This window comes from Salmo salar, chromosome ssa01, assembly GCF_905237065.1.
Source record: "Salmo salar chromosome ssa01, Ssal_v3.1, whole genome shotgun sequence".
Classification (NCBI taxonomy): domain Eukaryota; kingdom Metazoa; phylum Chordata; class Actinopteri; order Salmoniformes; family Salmonidae; genus Salmo; species Salmo salar.
This window is the reverse complement of record NC_059442.1, coordinates 13537157-13553263: the sequence shown is the minus strand read 5'-3', so window position 1 is coordinate 13553263 and position 16107 is coordinate 13537157. Positions and strand designations below refer to the sequence as shown.

The following is a 16107-nucleotide window of genomic DNA, read 5'->3' as shown; positions in this document are numbered from 1 at the left end:
TACTAACTATATGCCTTACATTTTACCTCAAAATAGAAGGGCCACATATTTACCTGCACAAACCAGCAGAAGACTAATACTGATTATAGGAGAGCTGGCCCTCATTCTCCTCAGCTACATTTATAGTGATATTCTGATAGCACTGAATATACCATTTGTCAGTTGAGGGCTGGATTCAATCCGTATCGCGGAAGTATTGCAGAAGATCCATGTTAAAATGTGAAGGTAATTTCTGATTGAGCCGACATATGCATAGTTTATTGATAAATGCAGTCTCCGTGGATGCGGGAACATTGCTTTTAAATTTCAATCGAGCTATAACTTGAATCTTCCACAATACGAATTGATCCCTATTTCACAGGTTGATTTTTCCAATGTAAAGGGTCCAAAAGGGAGACACAAAGCCACTTTTTGTAGACTGCATTCCAGTGCGATAGTATACATAAATAGCAAGGGTTTTATTGTAAAACTAAGGAGACCGTTTTGAATATGTTTCAGTATTTAATTCAATGAAAATTGCATTAGCAATACAAGTGACTTTAAAGACTGCCATTCCATCCAGACAGTTGTGTATGAAAATAATGTAAAGCTAAGCTATGACAGCGTGTTCATCTGAAAGAAATGGACATAACATGCATGCTCAGACCCGTGACCAGGGCAGTCATGGATTAATGGTATCTCATTTGCATAGCTTCAATTTTTTACAGGCAACCCTTGCATCACTGACAAGTGCATCAATCAGTTGTTCTTTGTATTTTTTGACCAGTTTCTTGCAGATGACTTTGAGCGTCCGCAAGCTGAGACAAATAGAGTCCAGTTTAGCAGCGATGTTATCCTGCAAGTAAAAATAAAGACCTATATCACAAACAGAATGTGTCAGTTTGTGTCATTGGTGACACAAATTAATTTGCTTACATAACATTGTGAGAATTGCAGAGATATACAGTTGAAGTCGGAAGTCTACATACACCTTAGCCAAATACATTTAAACTCAGTTTTTCACAATTCCTGACATTTAATCCTAGTAAAAATTCCCTGTCTTATGCCAGTTAGGATCACCACTTTATTTTAAGAATGTGAAATGTCAGAATAATACTAGAGAGAATGATTTATTTCAGCTTTTATTTCTTTCATCACATTCCCAGTGGGTCAGAAATTTACATACAATACACTCAATTAGTATTTGGTAGCATTGCCTATAAATTGTTTAACTTAAGTCAAACTTTTCGGGTAGCCTTCCACAAGCTTCCCACAATAAGTTGGGTGAATTTTGGCCCATTCCTCCTGACACAGCTGGTGTAACTGAGTCAGGTTTGTAGGCCTCCTTGCTCGCACACGCTTTTTAAGTTCTGCCCATACATTTTCTATAGGATTGAGGTCAGGGCTTTGTGATGGCCACTCCAATACCTTGATTTTGTTGTCCTTAAGCCATTTTGCCACAACTTTGGAAGTATGCTTGGGGACTTTGTCCATTTGGAAGATCCATTTGTGACCAAGCTTTAACTTCCTGACTGATGTCTTGTGATGTTGCTTCAATATATCCACATAATTTTCCAGCCTCATGATGTCATCTATTTTGTGAATTGCACCAGTCCCTCCTGCAGCAAAGCACCCCCACAACATGATGCTGCCACCCCCGTGCTTCACGGTTGGGATGGTGTTCTTCGGCTTGCAAGCCTCCCCCTTTTTCCTCTAAACATAATGATGGTCATTATGGCCAAACAGTTTTATTTTTGTTTCATCAGACCAGAGGACATTTCTCCAAAAAGTACGATCTTTGTCCCCATGTGCAGTTGCAAACCGTAGTCTGACTTTTTTTATGGCGGTTTTGGAGCAGTGGCTTCTTCCTTGCTGAGCTGCCTTTCAGGTTATGTCAATATAGGACTCGTTTTACTGTGGATATAGATACTTTTGTACCTGCTTCCTCTAGCATCTTCACAAGGTCCTTTGCTGTTGTTCTGGGATTGATTTGCACTTTTCGAACCAAAGTACGTTCATCTCTAGGAGACAGAACGCGTCTCCTTCCTGAGCGGTATGACGGCTGCGTCCTCCCATGGTTTTATTCTTGCGTACTATTGTTTGTACAGATGAACGTGGTACCTTCAGGTGTTTGGAAATTGCTCCCAAGGATGAACCAGACTTGTGGAGGTCTACCATTTTTTTCTGAGGTCTTGGCTGATTTCTTTTGATTTCCCCATGATGTCAAGCAAAGAGGCACTGAGTTTGAAGGTAGGCCTTGAAATACATCCACAGATACACCTCCAATTGACTCAAATTATGTCAATTAGCCTTTCAGAACCTTCTAAAGCCATGACATCATTTTCCAGACTTTTCGAAGCTGTTTGAAGGCACAGTCAACTTAGTGTATGTACACTTCTGACCCACTGGAATTGTGATACACTGAATTATAAGTGAAATAATCTGTCTGTGTGCAATTGTTGGAAAAATTACTTGTGTCATGCACCAAGTAGATGTCCTAACCGACTTGCCAAAACTATAGTTTGTTAACAAGAAATTTGTGGAGTGGTTGAAAAACGAGTTTCAATGACTCCAACCTAAGTGTATGTAAACTTCCGACTTCAACTGTTGCAGTATAAAGTGGTAACTCAATAATTTCAATATGACCCTGACTAGGCTTTATTATGGCTATACTATACTGCACAGTGATGAGATTGGTGTGTTAAAACTACAAAGTTAATATTTGCATGATATTTATTAAAGAGTGTTAATTAAACCTAAAGTGAGATTATTCTGTGACTGTAAACGGGAAGGTGAGCAATCTGTCATCATTACCCTGTCTTTATTACCAGCCAGCTTGGACTTGACCTTGTGTATGATTTTCTTACACACAAAGCAGACACCTGGAAGGACAGCTTTGATCTGAGGGAGAGGGAGACATTTTAGGCTACAAAAATAACCAGGTATTTACTTAAATATGACATGGCAAAATGGTACCACCAAATAATGACATAAACCTTGATACACGTTTCTTTCTTTCTTTGGGATTAATTAAAACAAGCATCACTAGGCTTAGTCGGTTTCTGCTCTCTTGACATGTTTGGCATGACAATGGGTTACAAGGAGTTGGGATTTTTTTTCATCTTCATGTTACCACATGCAACCCCAATTTATTTAGGCTACCCAGCTAGCACATAACATTCTGAAAACCATATATTTCATAGAGCTTGGTGAGAGGGTTATTGGCCTTTGGTTATTTTGCAAACAACCTTCCCACAACTTTCTGGGAAAGGTGCAGGATAGTTGCTTCCCACAGACGTCAAATCGATGTCTATTCCACGTTGGTTCATGTTAATTTAATTGAAATGACATGGCTACAACGTTGATTCAATCAGTGTGTGCCCAGTGGGTTGGCTTTGGAACATTCTCAGCACATTTAAGGAACTTCACAAAAAAAATAAAAAAATCTTGGAATTTCATACTTTAACGTAACATTTCCTAAAAGTTCAAACATGGTTACATTTACATTTTGGTAATGTTCTAGGAACGTTCTCCAACTGGTTTGACATCGGGAATGTTCTCAAACAGTTCAGAGAATGTTAAGAAACACAGTTCTTCTGTGGGAATTTCAGTACTTGTAACAGCTGTCTTCAGAAATGGACCAAGGCGCAGCGGGAATGTGGATACTCATAGTTTATTAAGTGGATGCTTTACTCCTTATTTGTAATTAAAGATGAGTATTCACATACCTGCTGCGCCTTGGTCCATTTCTGAAGACAGCCGTTACAGGTCACGAGCATGGCGCAATTCGTGACAAAAAAATTCTAAATATTCCATTACCTTACTTCGAAGCATGTCAACCGCTGTTTAAAATCCATTTTTATGCCATTTTTCTCGTAAAAAAGCGATAATATTCCCACCGGGAATCTGAGTTTAGGTAAACAGACGAAAGAAAACAAAGCATGAGGTCGACTCGGGCACGCGCCTGAGTCTCACAGTACTGTAACCAGCCACTAACCAAACGCGCTCCTTTTTTTCAGCCAGAGCCTGCAAAGCCACGATTCAGCTTTTTGCCGCCTTCTGAGAGCCCATGGGAGCCGTAGGAAGTGTCACGTAACAGCAGAGATCCTCTGTAATGGATAGAGATAATCAAGAAAGGCAAGAAATTGTCAGACAGGCCACTTCCTGCATGGAATCTTCTCAGGTTTTGGCCTGCCATATGAGTTCTGTTATACTCACAGACACCATTCAAACAGTTTTAGAAACTTTAGGGTGTTTTCTATCCAAAGCCAATAATTATATGCATATTCTAGTTACTGGGCAGGAGTAGTAACCAGATTAAATCGGGTACGTTTTTTATCCAGCCGTGTCAATACTGCCCCCTAGCCCTAGCAGGTTCATAAACAAAAGTAAAGCATCCACAGGGAAAAACAATAACTGATACTCACGACAGGAACAGTCTTGCAGGCACACAAAACGCAATGCAAGAACAACTACCCACAACCCCAAAGAAAAACACACACTCCTATATAGGACTCGCAATCAAAAGCAACTCAACACACCTGCCTTCAATTGGGAGTCCTAATCACCAACACAACACTTAACACACAAAAAACCTGCCACGTCCTGACCAAAACTAATACAATACCTCCCTCTGCTGGTCAGGACGTGACAGTACTTCAGCATAACATTTCCTAAAGTTGTTTTCATGGTTCTATTTAGTCATGTTCTCAAATCTTTCAGAGAATGTTAAGAAAACCATAAAAAACATAAACTTTAGTAACGTTCAGAGAATGTTATCTAAAAACATACATGCCGTGCTGTCTTGTTATGTATGTTCACTGAGGCCAAACTCCCTGCCATCCAGGACCTCTTTACCAGGCGGTGTCAGAGGAAGGCCCTAAAAATTGTACAAGACTGCAGCAATCCAAGTCATAAAATATTCTTTATGCTACCCCACGGCAAGCAGTACCAGAGTGCCAAGTCTGTGTCCAAAAGGCACCTGAACAGCTTCTACTCTCAGGCCATAAGACTGCTGAACAGTTAATCAAACAGCTACCTGGACAATTTAAATTGAACCCCTTTGTTATTTATTTATTTATCTAAATTGACTCCCTTGCACTGGCTTTATGCACACTCACTAGACTCAATCTACACACTCGCACATACTACACTGACAGTCCAACACACACACACACACACACACACACACACACACACACACACACACACACACACACACACACACACACACACACACACACACACGCATGCATGCATATTGACTGCACACACACTCACACATAGACACACTCCCACATACACTACTGCTACTCTGTTTATTATATATCCTGATTGCCTAGTCACTTTTACCCCTACCCACATGCACATACTATATTACCTCAACTACCCCGTACCCCTGCACATTGACTTGGTACTGGTACTCCTTGTAAATAGCCTCGTTATTGTTTTTATTGAGTAACTACACTGCTCAAAAAAATAAAGGGAACACTTAAACAACACAATGTAACTCCAAGTCAATCACACTTCTGTGAAATCAAACTGTCCACTTAGGAAGCAACACTGATTGACAATACATTTCACATGCTGTTGTGCAAATGGAATAGACAACAGGTGGAAATTATAGGCAATTAGCAAGACACCCCCAATAAAGGAGTGGTTCTGCAGGTGGGGACCACAGACCACTTCTCAGTTCCTATGCTTCCTGGCTGATGTTTTGGTCACTTTTGAATGCTGGCGGTGCTTTCACTCTAGTGGTAGCATGAGACGGAGTCTACAACCCACACAAGTGGCTCAGGTAGGGCAGCTCATCCAGGATGGAACATCAATGCGAGCTGTGGCAAGAAGGTTTGCTGTGTCTGTCAGCGTAGTGTCCAGAGCATGGAGGCGCTACCAGGAGACAGGCCAGTACATCAGGAGACGTGGAGGAGGCCGTAGGAGGGCAACAACCCAGCAGCAGGACCGCTACCTCCGCCTTTGTGCAAGGAGGAGCAGGAGAAGCACTGCCAGAGCCCTGCAAAATGACCTCCAGCAGGCCACAAATGTGCATGTGTCTGCTCAAACGGTCAGAAACAGACTGGATGAGGGTGGTATGAGGGCCCGACGTCCACAGGTGGGAGTTGTGCTTACAGCCCAACACCGTGCAGGACGTTTGGCATTTGCCAGAGAACACCAAGATTGGCAAATTCGCCACTGGCGCCCTGTGCTCTTCACAGATGAAAGCAGGTTCACACTGAGCACGTGACAGACGTGACAGAGTCTGGAGACGCCGTGGAGAACGTTCTGCTGCCTGCAACATCCTCCAGCATGACCGGTTTGGCGGTGGGTCAGTCATGGTGTGGGGTGGCATTTTTTTGGGGGGGCCGCACAGCCCTCCATGTGCTCCCCAGAGGTAGCCAAACTGCCATTAGGTACCGAGATGAGATCCTCAGACCCCTTGTGAGACCATATGCTGGTGTGGTTGGCCCTGGGTTCCTCCTAATGCAAGACAATGCTAGACCTCATGTGGCTGGAGTGTGTCAGCAGTTTCTGCAACAGGAAGGCATTGATGCTATGGACTGGCCCGCCCGTTCCCCAGACCTGAATCCAATTGAGCACATCTGGGACATCATGTCTCGCTCCATCCACCAATGCCACGTTGCACCACAGACTGTCCAGGAGTTGGCGGATGCTTTAGTCCAGGTCTGGGAGGAGATCCCTCAAGAGACCATCCGCCACCTCATCAGGAGCATGCCCAGGCGTTGTAGGGAGGTCATACAGGCACGTGGAGGCCACACACACTACTGAGCCTCATTTTGACTTGTTTTAAGGACATTACATCAAAGTTGGCTCAGCCTGTAGTGTGGTTTTCCACTTTAATTTTGAGTGTGACTCCAAATCCAGACCTCCATGGGTTGATAAATTGGATTTCCATTGATTATTTTTGTGTGATTTTGTTGTCAGCACATTCAACTATGTAAAGAAAAAAGTATTTAATAAGATTATTTATTTCATTCAGATCTAGGATGTGTTGTTTAAGTGTTCCCTTTATTTTTTTGAGCAGTATATTTCCTTTTTTATTTAGCAAATATTGCTTTTTAACTCTGCACTGTTTGGAATGAGCATGTAAGTAAGCATTTCACTGTAAAGTTGTGTTGGCCATGCCCACTAATTGGCCACACCTGATCTTAATGAGTGCTTGTTTCCTTTGAAATGGGGTCTATTTTAATAGATGAAAATGTACAGCTTTGAATGTGTAAACAAAAAATGGCATGCTAGCTCCATCCTGGTGGCTCAGTGGACTAATTCCATTGAAAGAGATGCCGTGTTACTATAAAAAATACATGTGTTTGCATAATTAATGAATAAGGAATTTCCATGTGTCCTATCTGTGCTTGGAGTTCAAAGAAATAAGCTAGCAGTGTTATTAAAAGTCTTATTGAAACATTTAGTGAAAGTTAAGGAAGTTATTCAAAAACCTAAAAATAACATAGAATTTCCCTTCTCAAAGCATTAATATAACCTCCCAGAAAAACATTAAAGGAACATGTAATGGAAATTAAATGATTAAAGGTTTGACTAAATGATTTCACTCAGAAACCATATAACCTGTTGAAATGTATTAGAAATTATAAAGGCTATGGCTGTGGGTGAGTAGACTGTTTAAAACTAAGACACTGTTACCACTTCAAAATGAGCAGGGCAGAGTTGATAAGACGACCTTGGGAAAGGAACAGGAGAAGATGCCTCCCTAAGTTAGGGAGAGAAACAACGGCCTGGGAACTGCTTAGTTGGCAGGAGATTAGAAGACAGGTGGCAAGGTTTGATAAGGAATGTATGTGTACTGTGGAAAAATACAGCCGCCTAAAGCTTGGTGGAGTTCTCTACTGATGTAAGTTTATGTGTGTGTGTGTGTGTGTGTGTGTGTGTGTGTGTGTGTGTGTGTGTGTGTGTGTGTGTGTGTGTGTGTGTGTGTGTGTGTGTGTTAATATAAAAGGCTTTGTACATTGTAAGGATTTCAGAGCTCTCATAAATAAACGTTTTGACCCTTGTAGGCTGGTTCTCCGTCTGCTTCATTCAACCAGAATCTTACACAGTCTGGGGGGGCAGACTGAGTAGTTTAATTGAAGTTCGGTTTAAGAACATTGATAACTTAATTCCCGTAACAGAACCAGAATAAAACGTTCTTAGAACCTCCCTGCAACCTAAAAATAAACAATCACAGAACAGACAATGTTCTGTTTTACTGGTCAGGAAAAATATAGCTTCTTTCCCACATCCAATGTTAAACCAAAAACATACGTTCCCACACCTTCCAACAAACCAAATGTGCCAGCTGGGTATTGTGTAGGGCAGTGTTTCACAACTAAGGTCCTTGAGTATCCCGGACAAGCATATCTGATTCAACTTATTAACTAGTCATCGAGCCCTCAATGAGTTGAATCAGGTGTTTTTGTCCAGGGCTACAAATAAAATGTTTGCTGTTGGTACTCACTAATACAATACAATGAAAAGTCTCCAACTCTACCTCAGCATGGTTGTCATCTCTGTCCATTAGGTAGTTCCCCCACATGTCCGCCTCCTCCTCTCTCAGACTCCCCCCACCTTGTGACTTGAAGGACTGAGCAAAGGCTACTCCCCCCCACCAAACAAGAGGATTATATTAGCGTTGTCATTTTATTATATTTTTGAAAAGCAGTGACTTCTTTACAATAGCTAAATGGTCACTCCATTTGGATTCAATCACTTTTTGACAGCGCCACTTTTTGATTTGAACAATTCCATATTTGTCCATTGTAGAATTGCTCAGGAAGTGACTTTTTAGACCTGAATGCCCAAACATTAAAGAGATAAAGGTGCTCAAAGTTCTCCCATTTTGCATACCCCACCATACCATGAGACATCCATGTCTTCATCACTGGGAAATATTAAATGGTTGAGATTAACATAATTTAAAAGCTTACAAACAGGGCAGTCAAGTATTTTATCATTTCTGGGGATAAAAAAATATATAAAAAAATATAATTCATAGAATGAAGAAAAAAATAAAATAATATATATATATAGATATATATATATATATATTTCACCAAAAAGCTATTTTAAAATATATATATTGTCACGGTTGTCATCTGGAATAGAGGACCAAAACGCAGCAGGAATGTGTTTGCTCATCTTGATATTTATTTGAAATGAAGAGAACACCAAAAACAACAAACGAAGAACGAACGATCAACAAAACAGTCTTGTAAGGCTCACACAGGCAAAACAAGAAACAATCTCCCACAAACACTAAACCAAACACATACCCATATATAGGACTCTCAATCAGAGGCAACGAGAAAGCACCTGCCTCCAATTGAGAGTCCAACCCCCATTAACCTAAACATAGAAATACAACTAACTAGACTAAACATAGAAATACATTAACAAGGAACAGTGCCCAAAAACCCCGGGAATACATAAATCAAATACACTTCTACAAAAACACCACCCCGAACCACATAAAACAAATACCCTCTGCCATGTCCTGACCAAACTACAATAACAAATAACCCTTATACTGGTCAGGACGTGACAGTACCCCCCCCCCCCCCCCAAAGGTGCAGACCCCGGATGCACCTCATAAATAAACAAAACCCAAAACAACAACAACAAAAAATACCCCTAAACTAAAGGGAGGGAAGGGAGGGTGGCTGCCGTCACCGACAGCACTTGTGCTACACACCCCCTCCCCAACCCACCTATACAGGTGGTGGTTCAGGCTCCGGCCTACTGTCCTCCAGAATGCAGACAGACTTAATCCGTTTCGGGCCGTAGGCAGACTCCCCTCGTTCCGGATCGTAGGCAGTACTCTTCCATTCCACACTGTCGGCAGACTCATTTGAAACACAGTTACTTATATGTAGTTCTGGATCATTAATAGACTTACTCAGTTCCGGGTTGCTGCTAGACTCCTTTGGTTCTGGGTCATAGGCAGACTCACCCGGTTCTGGGTCACAGGCAGACCCCTTCGGTTCCGGGTCACAGGCAGACCCCCTCGGTTCCGGGTCACAGGCAGACCCCCTCGGTTCCGGGTAGGCGGGCCACTCTGGCAGCTCTGGGCAGGCGGGCCACTCTGGCAGATCCGGCTTGGCGGGCCACTCTGGCAGATCTGGTGCGGCGGGCCACTCTGGCAGATCCGGCGCGGCGGGCCACTCTGGCAGATCTGGCGCGGCGGGCCACTCTGGCAGCTCCGGCGCGGCGGGCCACTCTGGCTGATCCGGGCAGACGGGCTGCTCTGGCTGATCCAGGCAGACGGGCCGCTCTGGCAGCTCGGGGCAGACGGCCGCTCTGGCGACTCCTGATTGGCGGGCTGCTCTGGCGACTCCTGATTGGCGGGCTGCTCTGGCGACTCCTGACTGGCGGGTAGCTCTGGCGATTCCTGACTGGCGGGCAGCTCTGGCGACTCCTGACTGGCGAGTGGCTGACGCACTAGATGCCTAATGCGTGGTGCTGGTACTGTAGGTATCAGCCTGGGAACACGCACCTCAGGGCTAGTGCGGGGATCGGGAACAGGACGAGTCGGACTGGGCTGACGCACTGGAAGCCTGATGCGTGGTGCTGGTACTGGAGGTATCAGCCTGGGAACATGCACCTCAGGGCTAGTGTGGGGAGCAGGAACAGGACATACCGGACTGGGCTGACGCGCTGGAAGCCAGGTGCGTGGTGCTGGTACTGGACGTGCCAGACTAGGGGTTCGCACTTCAGGGCTAGTGCGGGGAGCAGGAACAGGACGACTTGGACTGGGCTGACAAACTGGAGGCACCTCAGGACTAGTAATAAACGCTAACACAGGTGATATCATTAGGACACGCTCTGTCAAACAAATACCCTCTGCCACGTCCTGACCAAACTACAATAACAAATAACCGTTATACTGGTCAGGACGTGACATATATATATATATATATATATATATATATATATATTCTTTTTTATCTTTCAATATGAATGATCTAAAACGTGTAAACTTCAATTTTTTTCATGTTCACAGATGTTGTAGTTTAGACCCTATTTTACATGATCTAAGGTATTTGTGTTGTGCTCGCCATCGGTTGAAACACATCATGCTCTTGTGGATATGGTGGATATTATCTTTTGGCTGATAAATGCACTAAAATGTGAATCAAATTGAAATGTTCAAATGGTACCACAAAGATCGTTGGAGGTCCACACATCAGAGAATGTTGAATTGAATGGGAATATCTGTTGTTTTAAATTATACTGTCAATCCTCCATAGGACACCTATTGAAATCATAAAATATACCAGAATAGACATGACCATTTAAGTTGACATTAGGCGGCGGGTGGACCGGCGGTCATCTTTGTGGGAGGAATTAGAAGTAAAAATTTCAATTCAATTAAAATGTAAATTGTTTACCATCTAAATTGCAGTGGTCTGAAGGGATAGATCCATTCTATGAATTATATTTCTATGATTGAAATGACACCAATACTGTATTCAGGAGCATGTTGTGTCTCAACCGATGGTGGGCACAACACAAAAAGCTCAGATATGAGAAAGGGTCTAAGCTACAACATATGTGAATATGAAAATAATCAGAGTTGAAGCGTTTTTAGATAATTGACGTTAACGGTTTTCAAAATGACAATTCTTTATAAAAAAAATATTCAAGACATAATAAAATACTGTAGATTGACAACACTTTGTAAGCTTTTGAATTATATCAAACTCAACCGTTTACCTTTTCCAGTGATGAAGACATGGATGTCTCAGGTATGGTTGGGTATGCAAAATAGGTCAACTTTGAGCACCTTTGTCTCCTGAATATTTTGGCACTCAGGGCCAAAATGTTACTTTCTGAACACTTCTTCCATGGGCAAACATGTATGGAATTAAAACAGACTTACCCTAAAGCTGGATTTCAATATTTAATTTTCCTGACGTTTCATCCATATTTCACAAAGGAAGACCCATATATTTACCTGCACAAACCAGCAGAAGAACCATATTGATGACCCTCATCTTCTTCTCAGTCAAAAGGTAGAAATGGATAATAAAGCAACTGTTGTAAGCCAGTGTAGTTAACTTGGTCCTGGTTGGATAGCACAGAACATCTGCTCTTTTCTACCCATTGCCTCTGGCTTGATTGGTTGCCATTGCAGAGGGGAAGGGGCGTGGTTGGCAAGGTTCTGGGTTTGGATCTGAGCCCGGGGAAGGGGGTTTGGGGGGGGGAGTGTTGTCGTGTAAGGTATTTTATACATGTGTATTGAACCACACACTCTTCAAAGTGAAGATCAGAAAGCTGACTTCCTTTTTCGCTAGCAATACCACAAATAATTGCCAAAATAAAAAAAACACCAACATAAAGTGTCTTAATACACGGTTGGTCTACCACGTGCCAGAACAGCCTCAATTCACCTTGGCATAGATTCTACAAGTTTCTGAAACTCTATTAGAAGGATGAATCTCCTTTCTTCCACAATAAATTCCATAATTTGGTGTTATGTTGACAGTGGTGGAAAATGCTGTCTCAGGCGCCGCTCCAGAATCACCCATAAGTGTTCAATTGGGTTGAGATCTGGTGACTGAGATGACCATGGCATATGGTTTACATCATTTTCATGCTCATCAAACCATTCAGTGATCACTCGTGCCCTGTGGATGGGGGCATTGTCATCCTATGGGGGCGTAGCCATGGTAGCCAAAATATTGGCCTGCCCAGCATTGTTATTCATGAACCTAAGCATGATGGGATGTTAATTGCTTAATTAACTCAGGAACCATGTGTGGAAGCACCTGCTTTCAATATTCTTGTATCTATCCCTCATTTACTCAAGTGTTTCCATTATTTTGGCAGATACCTGTATATGCTACATCCTGACTTGTGGCAACTCAGTGCACCTAAAACTCTCACATGCAAGCCCACTTACATGTTATATGATAGGAGGGCTCTCCTAACCATGCTAATGTATGACATTGAAATTAAATTGAATGCTGCATGGATTTGAATCTGAAATTAGCTGACCACAATGCCTCTCCACAATGTTTCAAGGTTTAATGTCATGTATGCAAGTACAACAGTGAAATGCCTTTCTTGCAACTGTATCTTTAACCACAACAATGCAGTAGTCAATAACAACGTAATACTAAAAATAACAAGGTAGAACAAAAACACAAGAGATATAAAAACAAGAAATAAGAAGAACACAATAAAGTAAGTAAGGATAGTATATACAGAGTCTGTTCTAGTACCATAATTATAATGTGCAGGGATACTGGAGTGACAGAGATAGATATCTATAGGGCTAAGGTGACTAGGCATCAAGTTATATAATAAACAGAGTAGCAGCAGCGTATATGATGATTGTATGTGAGTGGGTGTAAGTGTGTGTAGAGTCAGTATAAATGTATATGCATAATATGTGTGTGTGTGTGTGTGTGTGTGTGTGTGTGTGTGTGTGTGTGTGTGTGTGTGTGTGTGTGTGTGTGTGTGTGTGTGCGTGTGTGCGTGCGTGCGTGTGTGTGTGTAGGGCCTTGTGAGTGTGCATAGAGACAGTGCAAAAATTTGAATAAAATACAAAGGTCAACTCAGATAGTCTGTGTATCCATTTTGTTAGCTATTTAGTTAGCTATTTCGCAGTCTTATGGCATGGGGATAGAAGCTGTTCAGGAGCATGTTGGTGTCAGACTTGATGCACCGGGACCGCTTGCCATGCGGAAACAGAGAGAACAGTCTATGGCTTGGGTGGTGATTTTTCGGGCTTTCAATTCACATCGCCTGATATAGAGGTCCTGGGTGGCAGGAAACTCGGGCCCCAGTGATGTACTCGGCTGTCCACACATGCGATCGAGGGCGGTGCTATTGCCATACCAAGCAGTGATGCACCAGTCAAGATGCTCTTAATGGTACAGATGTAGAACTTTTTGCGGGTTTGAGGGCACATGCCAGACATGTTCAACCTCCTGAGGGGTAAGAGGCGCTTTCGCGCCTTCTTCACGACTGCGTGTGTGTGTGTGGACCATTTTAAGTTCTTGGTGATTTGGACACAGAGAAACTTGAAACTCTACCCGCTCCCCTACAGGCCCGTCGATGTGGAGGGGGCATGAGGGCAGTGTGGAGTGCTATTGAGATTGTGACCTACTTTTTGTGTGTCTACCAGTGGAGGCTGCATGCTGAGGGGAGGACAGCTCATAGTAATGGATGGAATAGAATCAATGAAATGGTATCAACCAACTGGAAACCACATGATTGATACCATTCCATTGACTCCATTTCATCCATTATTATGAGCCGTTCTCCAATCAGCAGCCTCCACTGGTATGTACTGACATGTATGTGTAATAGTGATGCATCTGTGGGGCAGACAGGTTTAGGGTAATTAAATATTGTGAGGCTGAAGGGTGGATGGGTGGCTGGTGGGTTGAATAAAGAGAAACAATACCTTAAAAAAATCCATAAATGTATAATTCTTGTGAAATTTATATAGGCTACGTTGAGGTTTTTCTTTCATTATTTAGGCTATCTGGTATTGTGCATAAGCCTAAACTTTAGGGCTTAAGTGTTTGCGCGCCTACACATCCAATCACCAAATAATGCTTTTGGGAACAGGCAGAACACCAAATAATGCTTTTGGGAACAGGCAGAAAACCAAATAATGCTTTTGGGAATGGGCAGAAAACCAAATAATGCTTTTGGGAACGGGCAGAAAACCAAATAATGCTTTTGGGAACGGGCAGAAAACCAAATAATGCTTTTGGGAACAGGCAGAAAACCAAATAATGCTTTTGGGATCGGGAAGAAAAAGTTAACCTCAATCCACGGAGGCAAAAAGGACATTGTCGAAGTTTAATTCAATAAGACAAAAGCTGTGAAAAGAGAGTTGAAAATAAAGAGGAGGAAGGGACAGAAAAGTCATATTTGGAATATATTTGGTGAAGTGGTAAAAGAGGATGATAGCAGTGTTGACTTCTTTCTTTCTGCATCTTGAGAGAATGCAATGCTTAGATGCAATCTGTAGAGGTGCTGTCTTCATCATATTATTTCAACTACATAAAATAAGCATCGAAGCCGAACTCAAATCTTATCAGAAACATGATGGATCATTTTCACAGCTTTCTTTTCCTTACAACCTGTCAAACTGATGTAATTTGTACACATTTGCACAGAAAATCTTTCCTCTTTTTTTGCGTTATTGTAATTTCTCCCCATGCATTAAACGTCTTTGATCCGCGAAAGATGACAGAGAACTTTACCGATGTCAACTAGATTGAACCATTCATTCTATCGCTCTATTACATTATTCTGTTGAGCAACGGTTTATTTAGTTTTCTAGGGCAACATACAGTCTAATGACCAAAGAGAAGCTACATGTATAGCCAAGTTGACTAACAAATAGCCCACCAAAATGTTGGAAATTATAAGCAGTTGTAGACTGTAGCTCATAGCAAATGTTCTATATTAGCAGGTTAGGGTTGGGTGCGGGCCTCAGATTTTCACCTTATCACATATAGTTGGGCGGTTGCAGATGGGTTATTGGCTATTGCAGGCGGGTGCGGGTGAAGAAACAGCTGACCTTTGCATCACTAATGTGTAACTGCTAGATGCACACACACATATACACAAACACACTCACACACTACATGTTCATGTTTTAAATGTATGTCAATTGTAAAGTAATTTGTCTGTTATATTTTTTTTCATTATGTGTCAGACCCCAGTAAGACTAACTGGGGATCCTTATAAAATTTAACTCATTCATTCATTACAGTAGGGAGCTACAGTCACCAGAAAACTGCCAGCCAAAATCATAGGCAAAATTCTCAAATGGGATCGGGGGACATGTTCAGACGCTTGAATTGTTGCAACTTACAGTATAATTCCTTTAGTCTGCACCTTTGTAGCCCCAAATAACCATAATCACCTGGCAGTTTCCCTGATGGCAGCACAAATCAACTGCCCCATGAAGTGACCATTAGACTTGCCACCGTGCGGACTGAATACGTTTGTAGGGACAACAGTTTTGAAAACATTTAGAATTTAATCACTCTCATGTGCCAATAGAGAACCAATGATGTGCTGTCCTTTTTGTAGCATTTCTGACAACGCTAATATCTTTTTAAGCTGTAGCTCAGAGTTCTAACA

At 42.2% G+C, this 16107-nt stretch overlaps 1 protein-coding gene across 1 annotated transcript; it reads right to left on the bottom strand.

The window, feature by feature from the left end:
- Nucleotides 1-488: 488 nt before the first annotated feature.
- LOC106564353 (antimicrobial peptide NK-lysin) lies at nucleotides 489-12135 on the bottom strand. Its single transcript, XM_014130448.2, has 4 exons — nucleotides 11948-12135; nucleotides 8486-8589; nucleotides 2794-2880; nucleotides 489-835 (listed from the first exon to the last, which is right to left on the bottom strand). Exons 1-4 carry the CDS (start codon nucleotides 11985-11987, stop codon nucleotides 680-682), a joined length of 387 nt encoding a protein of 128 aa, XP_013985923.1. The 5' UTR covers nucleotides 11988-12135; the 3' UTR covers nucleotides 489-679.
- Nucleotides 12136-16107: the final 3972 nt, after the last annotated feature.